Source organism: Xiphias gladius, chromosome 4 (genome assembly GCF_016859285.1).
Source record: "Xiphias gladius isolate SHS-SW01 ecotype Sanya breed wild chromosome 4, ASM1685928v1, whole genome shotgun sequence".
NCBI lineage: Eukaryota > Metazoa > Chordata > Actinopteri > Istiophoriformes > Xiphiidae > Xiphias > Xiphias gladius.
In genome coordinates this window covers 15380608-15397360 of record NC_053403.1, presented here as the reverse complement: position 1 = coordinate 15397360, position 16753 = coordinate 15380608, and the positions used below count along the sequence as shown (strand labels likewise).

The window sequence follows — 16753 nt, the reverse complement described above, 5'->3', positions numbered from 1 at the left end:
AAAAAAAAAAATGTGTTAGTGTTTGGAGGATTTAAAAAAAAAAAAACAGCACGCTCTTTCTCCAAGGAAATACGTCCGGTAAATTAATTGAGCAAATCGCGACAGCGCGAGCCCATTGGCTCGTTCTCCTGGCTCCGCCTGAGAGCTGAACCGGCGCGTGACATCCCGAGGAAACCCGAGTCAAAATACGCCCTGACCCAGCGGCCGGTACCGTATCTGTCTCACGAGGTCGTTTGGGGGACCTCACCTGGCTGCTGCTGATGGAAACCAGACAACAAGGTGAGTCAGTGTCGGCTCGTGTGGAAGAGAAAACTTTTGTTTTTTTTCTGCACTGTTTTTCCGACAGACGTTATGCTTGTTGCTGTGCTTGTGTTTTTGTTTTTTTGTGTGTGTGCTGATGATCTGATAATGAGCTGAAGTTGGACACGTCACTGTGTTGAGGTTGGAGGCGCGGAAAGAAAATAGTATAAATCCGAAAATCCTGGGAAAGTTAAAAAAAAACAAAAAAACAAATCTGTATCGACTTATGGTGCAGCATTGGGGTGATGACTTGGAGCACCGTTTATTTGCAGCTTCCTGTTGCTGCCCGCTCTCTCGCATACGTTCGACTGTACCAACTGGGCATGTGCCGTTCGTTGTGCCGAGGAGAGTTGTGGTCCATTAGCACTGGTTCAAGAAGCAAATGAGCGGACCTGAGGCGTCCGACGTCAACACGTATACAGTGGGCCGGGGTGCAGCAGGGCTCGTGTCACTGCCTCCTCGAGAACACCACAGAGGAAAACCCAGACCGAACGAAGTCTTTATGGCTGGATACTGTTTCCTGGCTCGGAGGCTCCCCGGTAGTCGAATGCACGAATGCATTTTCCGTTATTTCAGCCAATCTTGCCACAGTCTCCCACCACTCTGAAATCAATTCAATCGACCTGTTATCCACACAAGGTCTCCAGCATCTCCACTTCCTTTAAGCCATCCAAAAACTAAGCTGTGTAGTCTTTTGTTATTGGTGAAAAGCTTTATTCCAAGATTTGTTAGTTTTTATATTAAAGCAGCGGACACATTCTCACTGAGTGCTAAGTGCATCGCTGCTGTGGACTTCTGTAACAAAGAGTTCCTGTGAAGTAAATAGTTCCTCCTTGCGGTTCATGAAAGATGTGATTCTATAAAGTCCAAAATTGAAATGGTAAATGGTGTGTAGCAGAACAAGAAATCCCAATATTAATGTCATTTTGTCTTGTGTAGCTGTAATGTACATGTAACCCTTTTATGTTGATGGATCTTGTCGTATTATGCTTTAATTGCCAGTGTAGCGTAAAGAATTCGGGTTGTTTTACAGCTGACAATGAACTCAACTCTAAAATTTACTGTTGTTTCGAGTCAGAAAAACTGTGTTCTAAAGGCAGCAAGTAGAAGTTTTGCTTAGGCATATTGTTGTTTGGTTCAGCCTTTTTTTTTTTTTTTTTTTTTTAAGAATGATTATTTACTGATTATTTAAATGAGACATGAGACAGAATCTGATCAAGTAGGGCAATAGCTCTACATCTGTGCAGTCAGTGGGACAAATGTTTGGTTATGGTCTGAATGAGTACCTGTTATAGCTAACAGGGGGGCATTGGGGCTTTGAGGCCAGAGAAGGAGCGGGGCAAAAGGATTCTTATCTGTGAAACTTCGGTACGATTGTCATTTATCACGGGAAAACTTTCCAAAACATTGCAATCCATTAGGTGTTGTAAGGGAAGAATTAAAGGCTAAGGCCTGTGAACTCAGCTCTTTTTAACTTCCCCATGTATGTGCAGCTGAAATGACTTAAAGTTCAGTTTCGGACTAAAAAGGTTTACATAGAGTATGTACAGTATTGTTGCTGTTAGTCCATGCTGCAGGCAACTTGGCCTCTGGTTTAGCGTCAATTGATTTTGCAGCCATATGACCATCCCCAGGCCTCTGATTTAGCATAGCCTCATGACCACTGGGCGAAATGGGAGTCTTGTGACCAAAGGTATTCCACCCCAGACAAAAAAAAAAAAAGGGGGGGGGCACAGAGAAAAGAGAGTAAAGAGGGGGAGTGTTAAAATGCATATTTTTGAAATATTCTTCCATTGATTAAACAGCAAACCAGACAGCCTATGAAATACACCAGAGTGGCCTAATGAGTGCTACCTTATCTGTGAGTATCAGGTGAGAAAAGCGCTCTCAAAGTCACTCAATAGCTGCTTTGATCAGCTTAAATGATGCTTTATCATCTGAAGTATTTTGGTACATGCCGCTGAATGTGACTCACTTCAAGATTTTCAAAAAGGGAAGGTGCTCTGAACTCTGAAGCATGGTTTCTTTGGAATGAAGTCTTACTGGTTTAGCGGACGGTCCTACCACAGGTCAAACCAGAAGGAAATGACTGTTGTTGACACATCACTGGCCTTATGCTGGCCTGCCTCCCCCTGTAGTGCCATAGTATGGTGTAATGATATTTCATCAGATACCAAAGAATTCAGATTGCTCAAAAGCCTTGGATATTCTTGCTTAATTGTTTTTAAAGGTACAAAATATCTCATTGTCCACTCTGTGTTGCACAGATTTGCTATTGGCTTGCTTTTGGATTACAAGAATTGAATATATCCTGTCTGAAGAGCTCAAATAACTTCAGATCTTCACCAAAAAGGGTCAAAGGTCAAATTCCCTGTTCCTGTGCAAATGAAGATTCAGATAAGCTGCCTGCACCAACTCCTGTAACGAACCACCCTTCCTGTTATCCATTTACTGACAGGGCTGGAATGGACACTGGAGAAAAACACCACATCCCTGTGTTTGAGTGAATATAACCAGTTTTCTTGTCTCCTCTCGCCCTGCTGCCTTGCTCTGCTGCAGAGCTGTACTCTAGTGTTCTGAGTGAAGCAGTGGTGGACTGGGGCAGTATGGGTCCTGGAGAGGAATGGGTTAACTCAGCCAGACGCGAGGGAAAGCAGGGTAAGACTCAACTCTCCAAAGCTGAAAGCATAAATCCATGCGGAATCACGCGGCGCAGAAAACTGCTGCTGCAAAATGCATGCATTACAGGAAGTGACATCAAAGAAGGTGTTCACTTTCTTTGACAACAGCAGTAAAAGGCAAAACACCTGAAATGACGTCACTGAAGTGCGACGTGTTTGAATGTTTTTATCCATAAAAATCACTGCAGCAGCACCTTTCTATCTTTTATGTGATTTAGTGTTGATGTAACTAATGGTCAGGAGAGTGGTTGAGTGTGGTCTGAGTGGGTAAACTGACGACACGGAAGACGGCAAGGCAGGGATCATTTCTCTTTGAAAATAAAACAGGAACTGTACTTGATTTGTTTATTTCTGTGCAGTTTTGGTAGGTCTTTCTGTGAAGAAAGATCAGGCTATTTGATATTTGATTCGTTTTGACTGATGCATAATTTCTCTGTTCATGGATTTCAAGTATGAATTTACGTGTGGAATATTTTTATATTTACAATACACAAATTACTTTTTGTAACGTGAAAGTTGTTGCCCATAGTCACCAACACACAGAAAATGATCACCCTACTATGCAGTTCCCCTCTGCTCCATGTTGGCGTTTTACCATCTTTCAGCTCATTGTTTTGGTTTTAAATTCATTGGATTTTGCTCTATGTGTACTGGATGTATAAATTAGCAACAATTTGCCAACATGTTTGTAAGGTGATACTGCAGAATGTAAGTTTGGTGTTTACAGCTTGATTACTGCCCGAGTGGCCAAAAAAAGTGCAGTTGAAGTCAATAAATCAGTTTGCTAGCTCTCAAATATGTGGTCAGGCTTGCTTTGTCATGGATGACTATGTGATGAATGATTGACACATCATTAGAACAAAATTATCATATTGTATTTGTGGCTGATAGGATGCTTCCTAGTACAAAACTGTTCATTGATTGATTATTTTTCCGGGAGCTGAGACGTCTGATAGAAACTTCCTGTATGTTGTAAACATAAGGCCTGTTCAACACAGCTCAAAATCAGACTTTGCTTTTTTTTTTTTTTTTTTTTAAGCTAAAACAGTCAGCTAAGCTAAAACATCATGAGAACATGACAACTCATCACTTGCAAAATAAGAGGAATCAAGCAATTTCTGTTTCGTGTAAGACACTGAAAATGTATTCAGCTGTTACTTTGCTCAGGTTTGATTCAGGGTATGCTTTACCCCTCCGGTGCAGAGTCGGTTAAGCGGAACTCATGTGGTCAAGAATTGGCTCCTCGGGTCCAAAATGGGGAAATCCTGACAGAATGGGGCAAAACTTCACCACCAGGGGTGGATCCGTGGGGTCACACATCAGTGTCCCACTCTGACAACTGGGTCATGTCCACCATGTGGGATATGCAGCTGGACAGCACAGGTGAAAAGGGACATAGATTAGAGCCCGTAGAGTAGACAATCTTTCACCTAGGTTGATCATTTACTTGTAATCATAATTGACCTCTGTGGGAAAATATAGCCACACTAGCACTATAGCTGCCACTGAGGTCAAGTCCTAGCAACCTAGAGGTTGCAATTTAGGAAACTACAAACACATTGTGGATATATTAAAGGCAGAGTTGGGTTTTGTGAGATTTTGTTTTTAATTTAAGGCTGATCAATAAATAAGTAAAAAAGGAGTTAGTATTTCCCCACCAGGATTTTAGTCTTGGCAGTGTAGATAGATCACGTTGGGCCTAAATAAAACAACAACGACAAAAAATTTAGATAATATAATTAAACAGTCAACTAAATTAGATCATCCAAGTCTGGCAAATCAAAACAATTAAAGCCTTTTAGAGATTTGAATTTTGGTGTGTGGTCAAAATTTTCTTAGAGATGTAGTATGTGTTGGAGGGGACTTTAATATATCTAAATCCCTGGCTTATAGTTTCATTTTTAAATGTAATAAAGACGTATCTTAATTGTAATCCATGTTTATGGATGTATAATGCACGTGATGAGCGCCTAATGAATCACCTAATCACCAATTAAAAATGATGAAATTAAACATTTTACTGCAAACTTTCTAATGTCAATGAATCAACATATTAAACACAGCAAATATCTACAGTATACTAGCAAAATTTAAACAGCATGTTGTCCATGTCCGGTGGAACTGGAAATGATTGTCATTGCGGCACCTTCTCCATTATACTAAACCAGTTCTAATCTATGATAATAGGCTGTGAAAGTGAAAGCACCACATCAGAAAAAAACTGCCATGGCCAGGTGTGTTAAGGTCTAGTAATTACTACTAAACCCTGAAGGGGAAAAAACTGAAATTTGTTGTGATGGTTAAAGGCTCTTGCTGAGTTAACCTGAATGTTCCATTATTTCATCTCTATGGATGAACAGTATGTTAAATGTTCAACCAAAGGTAAATGTTTCCTTAAAATGTAGTTTTGACCCTCACTGTCCTAGAACACCATTAGCTTCTACAAAAGGTCTACGCAGGTGATATTCACGAGCAAGTTTCGAAGCAATGTACTCAAGATGGCAAATTCAGTGAATAATAACAAATATACTTAAATGGAACAAAAGCATCATAAAAAAATAATCATTTAATAACTGTTGGCAAAGTTGCGTGTCCACAATCCTTTGCAGTTCAGCTTTCATTGACCCAGTCCCTATAGTTTAGTAGAGCACTGTTATACGTAGTTGCTTATTTTGAATCCTGTTCTGAAAGTTGATCTGACCAATTCTGCACAGTGAACCGTGACTTTGACCATTAACTTAAAAGAATTTCAGCATTCTTCTCATACCAGCGAATTGGCAATGCTACATCAGTGTATCATAGTACAAATGACAGCGACGATACTTTAAAGCATATCATCAGATTTTCCCCGTAATTTAATTTTAAAACTGACCATAGCGTCTTTTAACTTCACTCACACACTGTGCCTTTTGTTTCCATAATGACAAACTGTAATGCATGTGACTCTCACAAACCGACCTTACATCTGACACCCAACATAAACTTCCGTAACACAAACACGCCCTGGTCTGAATTGTGACTCGAAAAAAGGCTTTTGATTCATGCTCACTTTTCCGCAGTCATCGTTTTCCTTTAAGTTTAGTGAGCGCTGTGTTAGCTAAAAAGAAACCATCTCGCGTAACCTAAAAAGAAACCAGTTGAAACATTATCAATACTTATACAAAAAAATCCCTGTGCTAAGAAATGTAGTGCCAATATGCCTACCCATTGTTACCTTTTTGAAGTAATGAAATCAGTAGCGGTTTGGGAGCATTACTTAACAGAAGAAGAGACGAATTTAAGCGGAGATGGTTATCATGCTGTGGATGAAGCGTCCCTCTCCAGTGTTCATTTAAGTGCTCTAAGTTAATTTATGAAACTCTGAATGTTCTAATTGTTTTCCTCCAGTTAATAGTGAATTTTACACTGGTAGGAAATATTTAAATCAGTGCTCTTCCTGGAATTTCTAAGGTCTTCTCATGGCTGTGTGAACAGCGACAAATACTCAGTCTGATTTCTCAGTGCACTTAGGCATGAAAAACCTTCCATCTGAGCCACAGGGGTTTAAAAACTCACATTGTCCTGCTGCTGTGTAATGTAGGCAGAAATAGCTCCCCACCATTGAAAGGTCTAACTTGTACTGATGCAAGCTGTGCTTGAGTTATGTGCTGTGAGCTGCACTTGTGTGAACTGTGTGTCTTTGCTGAATGTGGTGCAGCTGAGTCCCTTTAGATAGTTAGTTAGTGACAGAGTTGTGCGGAGAAATTACTACTATAGCCAGTCTTTGCTAACCTTACTTTCTCCTGTCCTGTCTTATAATGCGGCCGCATCAAGAGAGAGGACACCTCGCCGCAGGTACAGTAATAGTTTATTTCCATTCTGTCAGAAATGGTGTCAAAATTTTGAGGTACAGTTTACATGCAAAACCTTTACCGGTCCACTACGAAATGTGTATGTGTATGGGCTATGTGTACACAGTTGTCCTGCTGTTGCCTGTTGCCGTGTGGTACCCGCCTGCCCCGATTTGCCTTTCACAATGAGAAATCCTGCAACAATAAGCACAATCAGACGGAAGCAGTCTGTGTGTAAACGTCTTGTTATCTTTTTTTTTTTTTTTTCAGTCTTTTCTCAGTGTTGGTCGTTATGCTTTTTTTGTTTGTTTGTTTGTTTTCTTTAATTTTTTTTTGTTGAATCTTTATTCAGTCAGCATTTCTGAGTCTCAGCGTCTGTATGTGTCTGTTCTGCTAAACTTTATGACTGGTTCAATGTATTTCTGCTGCATCATACAGTATATATGAGTCACTCAGCTGAGGCCGATCAGCTGTCAGTGCTTACCACCTTCACTGCTTTACCTGAGCACAGTTCAGTTTCATTCATAGAGACGCTTTAAAATTATCTTCTTTTCTTGGAAGTATTGGTTTTAGTACAGGATTAGCATCTAAAGAGTTTGCTGGTGTTTGTGGGTCTGGCAGTGTAATTGTGTGTAGGAGACATAGCGTTGTCTCCATAGTAAGTACAGTGTGCAAGGCATATAATAAGGTCTGTCTGTAAGAGGCAGAAAAGGACGGTTTCTTCTAAAGACTGTTTTCTGAATCTTTGAAATAAAGCATTTTCCTCATAAAACTGTCTTGAAGAATCTTTGCTGCTCACAACATTTATTTTGTTCGTTAAATCTTGTTTGGATAGATTAGATTTTATGCCTGTGTTTTTCATGCTCCGCATGTAAACAAACTCGGGTTTTACATAATGTCTTTCATTTTGGTTGGAAACCTCAAATTCCCCGTATTCCCAGTTATATACGCGCTAAATCACTAAAATCAATTACTGCAAAAATGGAATTCTGCCATCTGACAAGTGAAAGCATCTTGTTTATTTGTGTGTGCGTGCGTGCGTGTGTGTGTGTGTGTGTGTGTGTGTGTGTGTGTGTGTGTTGTCAGTCAGTAGAGTTAAAGCAAGATAATCCACATCGGTTAATCCAGATTAGAGCACCACATGCTGCAGCCACAGATTACATAACTGTCAGACAGACACACAGACAGACAGATACATGGACAGACGCACAGACAAAGTAAAACGGGAAAAAGAACGGAGGGACATACACACACTCTAGAAATGCAGGGTGGGGTAAAGTAGCTTTTCCTTCAGAAATATGCGGTACTTCTTTGACGTTGACGTTTGTTGGGGCAGGTTATAGTGCTTCGCTACAAATGATGGTAATACAAATACAATGTTTTGAATAGACACATCAATTAGTATATTATAGCGAAACACTCCTCATGTCAGTCTAATGATTTGTAAGGTGAGTAATGGACCGATGCTTAATTGTACAGTGTTTGACTTGACTGACTGCGTAACCCCCTTTCTGTGAACATCAAAATATCTCCAAAGAGACCAAAGTGTTTTTTCAATCAAATTATTATTTTCATTCACTTTTTTTCTCTCTTAACCTTCGCTGTTTTACAGGTCCATTAATAATACATAATAATAGATAATACATGTAAACATTTCCCCATGTGTGTGAATACTCCGTACAGGCTTTCTGGACTCTGAGCCACTGAGAGAGGCTGATGAAGAATTGGTGTCAGAAGTCAACTTAAACATCTCCGTCATGACAGAGGAAGAGAGAGAGGAGATTCAGCAAGAATTGGCTAAAGTATGGTTACACACGCACACACACATACATACACACACACATTGGGTAGTAAAAAGGACGAGCATCAGTTAAGTAGGTCTTTGTCTTTCTGTGTGTGTCCAGCTGGAGGAGGAGATCAGTACACTGAAGCAGGTTTTGTCATCCAAAGAGAAGCAGCACACAGAGCTCAAACAGAAACTGGGCATCACTCCTCTGAGCGAGCTCAAAAACAACTTCAGCAGAGGCTGGCATGACATGCAGAGCTCCACGGCGTAAGTTCATGTGTGTATGTGCGCGAGGGAGGGAGAGAGAGAGAGAGAGAGTCAGGTGATACAACTTCAACACGAAGAAAGAGTTTTCAGGTTCAGGTGAAGGGTGCGTTTGAGTGTGTGTGTGTGTGTGTCCATTTGTGTAGCAGTGGCGGTAAAAACAGCAGCATGTAGCAAAATGGCTTTTTTGTTTGCTGTCAACATAGATGCCCCTCACAGTAAACACACACACAGAGCAGGCAGTTCTTTTTTCTACAGCCAATGCAGCAGCAGCAAAAAAAAAAAAAATCATCCTCCAAAGTCTTTTGGAAACAGAGATATCAGAAAACCTGATTTAAAAAGACATAATCCTCTGCTCCTAGCAGCACCGCATGCGAGTGATTTGTTATCATTGTTGTGTTCACTGTAACAGACATCATAAATCTGATTAAAAACAGCATCCAACAGTGCTAAAGGCTATTGTTGACCTCACAGCACCATCAGCTTTGCATGTCCTCTTCAGTCTTTGCACTGGAAGAGACAATCGTGGACTGTCTCGTCTTTTCTGAAAATTTAAAATCCCTTAATTGTGATTTACTGTATTTTATCACGGAGGCATATTTCAGCGTAGGACTTATTTGAAGAGTAAACGTGCCTTAGTCTTTTATTGTGCAGAGAAATGATCCAGTTTCCTGAGTAGATGGTCAGCGCTGAGCTCTTATCCAGAGACACAGAGACGAGAGAAGAGCAAGAGGATAGTCTCTACAGGCCGCCCTCCTTATCCAGTTACACCTGAGCCTGAAGATCACTTTACGCACCGTCCTCATCCATAATGAACCAGTTTGACCACAGGAGTGTGAGATGCTGGAGAGACATGGAAGCAAGATTGGCTAAAGCTGCAATTTATGATTTAGATGTAAAACAAAAGGGTCTCCGGACCACCAAAGTTTTTAGAGACAAGACTTGATAACATAAAACTGACTCAAATATTTATGTGTTTAAAAAATGATTAGGACATTAAAGTGGTAAGAGTGATAAAGGGCAATAAGGTGATGTTGATTAGTAATTTGCACCGAGGAAATCGGTGTGTGCACCTTTGTGCTTTTAGTGTGAAGTAATCATTCCCTGAAGTAAAATGGTTTGTAGTGGGAAAAAAAGGGTTGCGAGGCTGGGCTGTTTAAAATGCAACCAGCAGATGTAATACAGCGCGTGATGATTTCAGGTTGTATGGGTTTTATTGCTTTTAAGGAGGATGATGATTCATGAAAATAGATTTTCACAGTGGTTGGTCATATCACCCAAATGCACATTGACTATAATTGTTGGAGTTTCTCTGACTGCCTCTGTGGGGAAAAAAATCATTATTGCAGGTTTGTGTGTGTGTGTGTGTGTGTGTGTGTGTCCCCTTGGAATACATTTGTACATATTTGTGTGCGTGTATGAATACTGCATTAATTTGAGCACGAGTATGAGTTGAGGTCGTAAATGTGCGAAATAGCAATGGAATATTTCTGTGTGTGTCAGCTACAAGAAGACATCAGAGACGCTTTCCACAGCAGGACAGAAAACCTCAGCAGCCTTCAGCACCCTCGGCACCGCCATCACCAGGACGTTCGGAGACATGAGGTACGGCACATCACTCATTTCACTGACAGATCTAAATCTCCTGCTGCTCGCCTGCCTTTTACTAATGTTAGCAGTCTGTCTGTCGATCGGATGCAGTCAGTGGTAAATCTATGAGCGTTAGGTCAAGGGCAGCTGGACTTACTTTGGATTCTTCATGACGTTCCACCTCTCGTCCCAAGGGATACTTCAGGTCTCTGAATGAGAGGCGAAACGTCCTCAGGAATGTAAAGGAAAGCCAGTTGCCTTACCACACTAATTACAGTTTTTGAACTCTTCTCCTTCACTGGTAAACCATAAATCATTTTTGAATCTCTGCGCCATCCTCTGTGTCCTTGCGGCTTGAGTCCCAGGCTCCTTCGAAGATCAAGTGACCCCTGCACGTGTGTCTTTTGCAGCCCAGGCTTTGCATTTGCAAATCATGAAAGGTCTATTCTCAACTCATCTTCACAAACCAACCTAGTCTAACCCAATCCACCCATCCACCACTGATGCATCTCCACTTTTACCCACTTCACAGTCATGTTTTTCATTTGTGCTGTCCATCTCTGAGCTTTGACTCTTACTTTATCCAGCTCAGAGGAAGCTGAGATTATGTAAGACCACATTAAGCTGCTTTCTGTGGGATCTGAAGGACGAGAGCAAAGTCTGTCTCCCTCAGTCACATTCTTTCTCTTGTTGTATCTCTCGTCTGGTAAAAAGTGTGCAGGTGTCTGGTTCTGCGTGGAGAAAAAAAAGAGAATCTCTGTGTACGCCGAGACGAGAACGCTACAGAATGTGGGCCTGTGTGAGTGTGTCCAGTATGTGCAGGAGAAAACACAGGTGAAGCTTTGATTCCAAAGCTTCGCCTGTGTTTTGTTTTGTTTTTTGGAGAAACAGCAACATGTCAACATAAAGCATATGCCGGCTCATTTCAGTAGAACGAGAGTTCATTTTATTCCTGTGATGTTTGTCAAATGAGTCGTGATGTGTGATTTTAAAAGTTTAGAGCTAATAATCTATCATGCAAAGACCGCGGACACAGTGTTTGCATGCGCTGCTTTCAGCATTGACCTGTAAAAACTTTGTGATGGGTTGATGGCACGTATGTTTTCAAAGAGAAAATGCTTTTGGTTTTTCTTGAGGAAACTACAGTTTATTGTGTTTTGGGGATATGGATTACAGAGAGGAAACGATGCATTATCTTTGGTGTATTTCAGCATGGTTGGTCTAGAGTTACTGTTCCCGCGGAGGTATGTTCTTTGAAATTTCTGCTGTGGATATGTTTGACATGTGTTCTTGCATGTAATTTGGTGCCATCAGTCATTTTTTTTCAAATATTCAACCACTTTCAAACTAATTTTCTCTTAAATTTAATATAGTTAACTATAATATCTATCTATCCCACGATCCTTTCATTTTATTTATATTGACATTGTGTCCTGCTGCATGAATAAATAATTCACTATAATAATTCCCATTATATGTGCAACAAAAATAGTTTATAAATATTGTATATATCTAATATACAAAGAAAAATAGATCCCAAACTAGATATGCAAAAGTGAATACCACTCCCAAGAAGATAGGAACTACCTATCTGATATAACATGCATGTAACTAAAACTCAGTGATTCTGGAAAGGTGAGCCTCCTACAGTTTACAGTTTACCATTGGACAAGGTAACAGAAAAGTTGACTTTCATCCTTGAAAAATCCAGTTCTGCTGTTTTTCTCACCTCAAATCAGCCATAAACCTCAACTATTTGTAATTTTTGCGAAGTTAAAAATCTGATTTTCCTCTATTTGGGCATTGTGTGATTTTCTTGCAACAACTAACTCTTTATCTCTATCTTTGCTGTGTATAAGATTTGTGTTTGTAGTGTGTGACTTCAGTAAAGCATTCTCATTATGTTATCGTGTCTGTGTACAACTGAGAAAAAGTCCAGTGATGTTGTTCACTTGCTTCTAGCTTAATTCCCCTAACAAATATGGCTGCTCCCTTGTGGTTACCTAGAGTGAAAGTTAAAAAACAATACCATTAGCAGTTTACCTCTCACAGAGAAATTGTTTGTGTTAATAACATAAATAACATAGACTCTTCCAGAGTGAATTTGAAAGAGTTTAACTGCAAAGCCGTCAAGGCCTGTCAGAATATCTTAAAATGTTTTCCATCTTCTTCCATGCTTCCCAAGGTCCAACTCTCTGGGGTAAGGATCACACAGCTGATTATGCCACATTAGTTGTACCGAGCGAGGGACTCTTAGGCAGCAAGTCTTAACTCAATAGATCTCTAACTGGTCGGTACGGTTTGGAGTCCAAAAAAGTCCGCTGAGTCCTGTGGAGTAAATGCTGCTGCCATGCTGCAGTTCTCAGGCGAGTGCTGATTGAATTTGGTCTCTGATAAGGCCGAAATAAATTGTCTCAATGAATCATGTGAACAGGGTGCCATGAACTTTCCTGCACTTCCCTAGTTGTGAAGAAGAGCCAACGCTAAGCTCATTTCTTATTTTTTTTTATAAACTTTTGTACTATTATCTTATTGGTTAGATTGATGAAGATAGATTCTTGAGATTCACTGATAGTTGCAGCCTTGTATGATATCGTACCGTAGATGTAATATCCTTTTGTCCGTGTTTACTGTTTCTACCCGTAGAAAAATCAGTTTCCCTGTAAAACCAGTTTGTACCCTGTGAGCATATCTCTCACCTCTAGCCTTTTCTCTTGTTTCATCATCTATATGAGAGATCCTGGTCGTTACTCTGCATGTGCACAATATCAAAAGGAAAAATGTTTTCTCTTGATAACCCTGTGGGCCAGTTAAAGTCTGGCTTTGTTTGCGTGCTTGCGTGCGTGTGTATGTAACGTGCTAATCATTAACTCCTCTCTCACCATGCTCTCTGGGGACAGCTACTCTATCAGACACTCTATGAGCATGCCCACCATGAGGTAACCAATCCCTGGGATTGCTTGCTTTGTGTGTGTGTGTGTGTGTGTGTGTGTGTGTGTGTGTGTGTGTGTGTGTGTGTGTGTGTGTGTGTGTGTGTGTGTGTGTGTGTGTGTGTGTGTGTGTGTGTGTGTGTGTGTGTGTGTGTGTGTGTGTGGAAGAATTTACTTAACTTTTATCTAAATGAATGTTAACTTAATGTAACATTGCTTATATAGGTGAATGTGCTGCTTCGATTGATATTTATACAGTTAATGGCTGTGTTTATCAGTGTAAAATGATTTGGCCATTCGGACGCTGATAAAGCCGTGAAAGCTAAATACCTGCTGACACCTGCTTACACCCCCTACCATCGTATTGTTGTCAGTTGCCTTCACTACCATGGTTCGCTTATGTTTATGTGTAAGCTACCATACATATATAACATAATAATAACATAACATAATATGTTCTATAGAAAACACATTCCCACAGGCTTTACCCCAAATAACCAGGTTATAAACTATCATTCACAACTCGGTGCGTGAGACGTCCATTTTTAACAGACAGCACATTAGTGATTTCACCCACATTATTACTTTAGAAAGTAATTCAGGCATTCTAAAGTAGTAAACAATGGGGTTTTTTTTCCCTTCTGTCTTCACAGAAATTCTCCCAGCTTCAAGTCTTTCGAGGAAAAAGTTGAGAATACAGTGTCGACCATCAAGGTAAACAGTGTGTGTGTGTGTGTGTGTGTGTGTGTGTGTGTGTGTGTGTGTGTGTGTGTGTGTGTGTGTGTGTGTGTGTGTGTGTGTGTGTGTGTGTGTGTGTGTGTGTCAGAGAGAGAGTTTGCATTATTGAGTGATGATAGACCAAAACTCTTCAAACACAATGTGTTAGCTGCTGAATAGTCTCACTCTAAAGCCATAAAAAAAATCTCATAGAGATCGTATTTTGAAATCGTCAATTCCATATTTCTAAACCACCTAAAGCTCTAGTAAGAATTCAAAGAACAAAAACACTGTAATCTGTGTGTAATTGCTAGTTGTCTTAGCAGACTTGCATCCTTTGTATATACTTTATGGGCCTTCAGTGCATAGAGAGAGATGTTAGAAAAAGTGTCCTTATTTGACTTGCGTCTGCAAGCATCTACTCTGTCGAGCAAGTCTATAAATCGCTGCTTATTTCTTTCTTACTTTGTGACTTTCAGTCCTAATATAATCTCAAGGACAATCTCTAAAAAATGTACACAGTACTCGAGTTGAAAAAAACATTGTTAATGAAAAGTTTACATTAGGCTCAGGTCAACTATGCAAAAAAAAAAGAAAGGAAATGCCTGACAGCTTGGTCTTTGTATAATTCTGCCACCTTGAGACTATTCTGCAGCACAACAGTGGTGACGCAGCAGCAAGGGAACAGAGAGAGAAGAGGAGTTATTTGTCAGTGACCTCACATCTGAGGTTTTTCTGCATTTTTCATTTTTTATTCTTTCTTTCTTTATACCAGACAAAGGTCGGTGGTACGGGGCCCGGAGGCAGCTTTGAAGAAGTCCTCTCATCCACAGCAAATGCCAGTTCTCAGGACACGCCCACTAACAACCTGACGGACAGCTCTGAGAGGCCATGTTAGAGCTGCGTCCAAACCAGGGGGCAGTACTAAAACCAGGAACTTTATTACTGCAGTAACACAGCACTTTGTCACATATCTACCCAAAGCTATGACTGAAATTTTACTTTTTATTTGGTCAAAAGTGTTAAGATGCGTTTGCAAACAGTCCCATATATGTTATAAGGTCTCCTCACACTTGGATGGAATTCCCTGCAACCCTAAAAGCTTAGACTCAATAGAAAATTAACCCCATATCACGTCTTGACCTGGTTTAGAGCTGGTTGATCTCTGTGGCTGAAGGGCTCTTGTCATACTTCAGTGTGGTCGATTTTTTTCAGCAAAGACAAACATTACCTTGCCTCCCATGTTGCCTCCAAACCACGTTAAAGCATAGATGTCGGTCAGATGAGCTTGACGGGGGAAACGCAGCTAAGCCTTAGTTAAAAAAGATAATGAAATGGAAAGAGGATGAACAGATTCCAAGTCAGCCCCAGGAGGCAGAAAGAACCAAAACCCAGTGGTTCTGGTCTGTATTTATTCTGACACTTAAGTGGAGTGTCTCACGGTTTGGCTCATGTAGTTACCCTGTCATCACAAGGGAAAAATTCCACTGTCAGATCAAAGCTGGAACCCCTCAGACTCAAAACAAGATGTTGTTAGTTCCTTGGTTTGATATGTCAGTTCAACATAAATGGAAACAGTCGTGCTGGACTTGGTAGATGTTCGGCACATTTGAAAGTACTGCTTGAATCCACATTATCACTTTTATTTTTTTATATATATAAACCCAAGTTGATGTGATCAACCCAGAACTCCTGGGTGAAAAAGTTGTATAAATGATTTTACACTGTGACAGGACATCGTGCTCTTGGTTTTGAAAAGTCTTAAAATGCATTAAAATTCAGTTTCCTCAAAAAAAAAAAAAAAAAGAGGCCCTAGAAGGTATTAATAAGTCTTAAAACCATCCATCAATCCAGAACTAATTTACTATTGTATATGACCAAAACAAAAACAAATAAAACACGCAAATGTTTGAAATTTTTGCTTTAAAAAGTGAAAAAATTAATCGATTATCATAATAGTTTATTTTCTTTCTATGGCCTGGCAGCTCTAAAAAGAATTAATCCTTTTAAACTGGTTAATACATCCATCCATTCTGCTGCTTAGCCAGGTCCACGTTGCATCAATTAAATTAATTATATTATAAAGAATTCATTTTTACATACTGCTGGGAGGCACTAATGTGATTTAACGTGTTGAACCCTACAGAAACCCTGTCTTATGATTTGGTTATAGCAACTAAAAATATCTTTTGCGGGCGGGCATCGCAGATGCACCCAGTCATACAGCTTTCTGATATTCACGATTGACTTCAATACACTTTTGCTGGGGACTGTTTGAGTGCCGGATCATACTAACGGCACTTGTTTCTAGTCTGTTCATTAACACTATAGGACAATCCAGTCTACAGGAAGCACTGAAACACTGTCATGTGCCATGTGCAGTGCAATATGGACGAATGCTACATTTTGTTCATGTATAAATGTGATGAGTTTTGCTTTTCTCATGATTTTCTGACAAGAATCTGATTAATCACTTTGGACAATGAAATCTGATGCTGGATATAGAAAAAGAAAAAACCCCTACAGTTGTACAAACTGTTCTCTGAAAACATCTCTGCTTCAAGACACCCTAGACCTGGGATGTTTATTGTGGAAAATGGAGATCTTTTTAACCTTTAAGAACGGTATAGCTGTATTTGAACAGATAACTTCAAC

At 40.1% G+C, this 16753-nt stretch overlaps 1 protein-coding gene across 3 annotated transcripts; it reads left to right on the top strand.

Annotated features, from left to right (window-relative positions):
- Positions 1-173: 173 nt before the first annotated feature.
- On the top strand, positions 174-15729 carry tpd52l1 (tpd52 like 1). 3 transcript variants are annotated; one of them, XM_040126150.1, is made up of 7 exons: positions 174-279; positions 2860-2958; positions 8495-8613; positions 8716-8864; positions 10365-10466; positions 14035-14095; positions 14874-15729. In XM_040126150.1, the coding sequence occupies exons 1-7, from the start codon at positions 261-263 to the stop codon at positions 14994-14996; spliced, it is 672 nt and encodes a 223-aa protein (XP_039982084.1). In that variant the 5' UTR covers positions 174-260; the 3' UTR covers positions 14997-15729. The 3 variants fall into 3 exon arrangements, with proteins under 3 accessions (XP_039982084.1, XP_039982086.1, XP_039982085.1); XM_040126151.1 differs by lacking the exon at positions 2860-2958 and adding an exon at positions 6795-6815 and having other exon boundaries at positions 197-279; XM_040126152.1 differs by lacking the exon at positions 2860-2958.
- The last annotated feature ends 1024 nt before the right edge of the window (positions 15730-16753 follow it).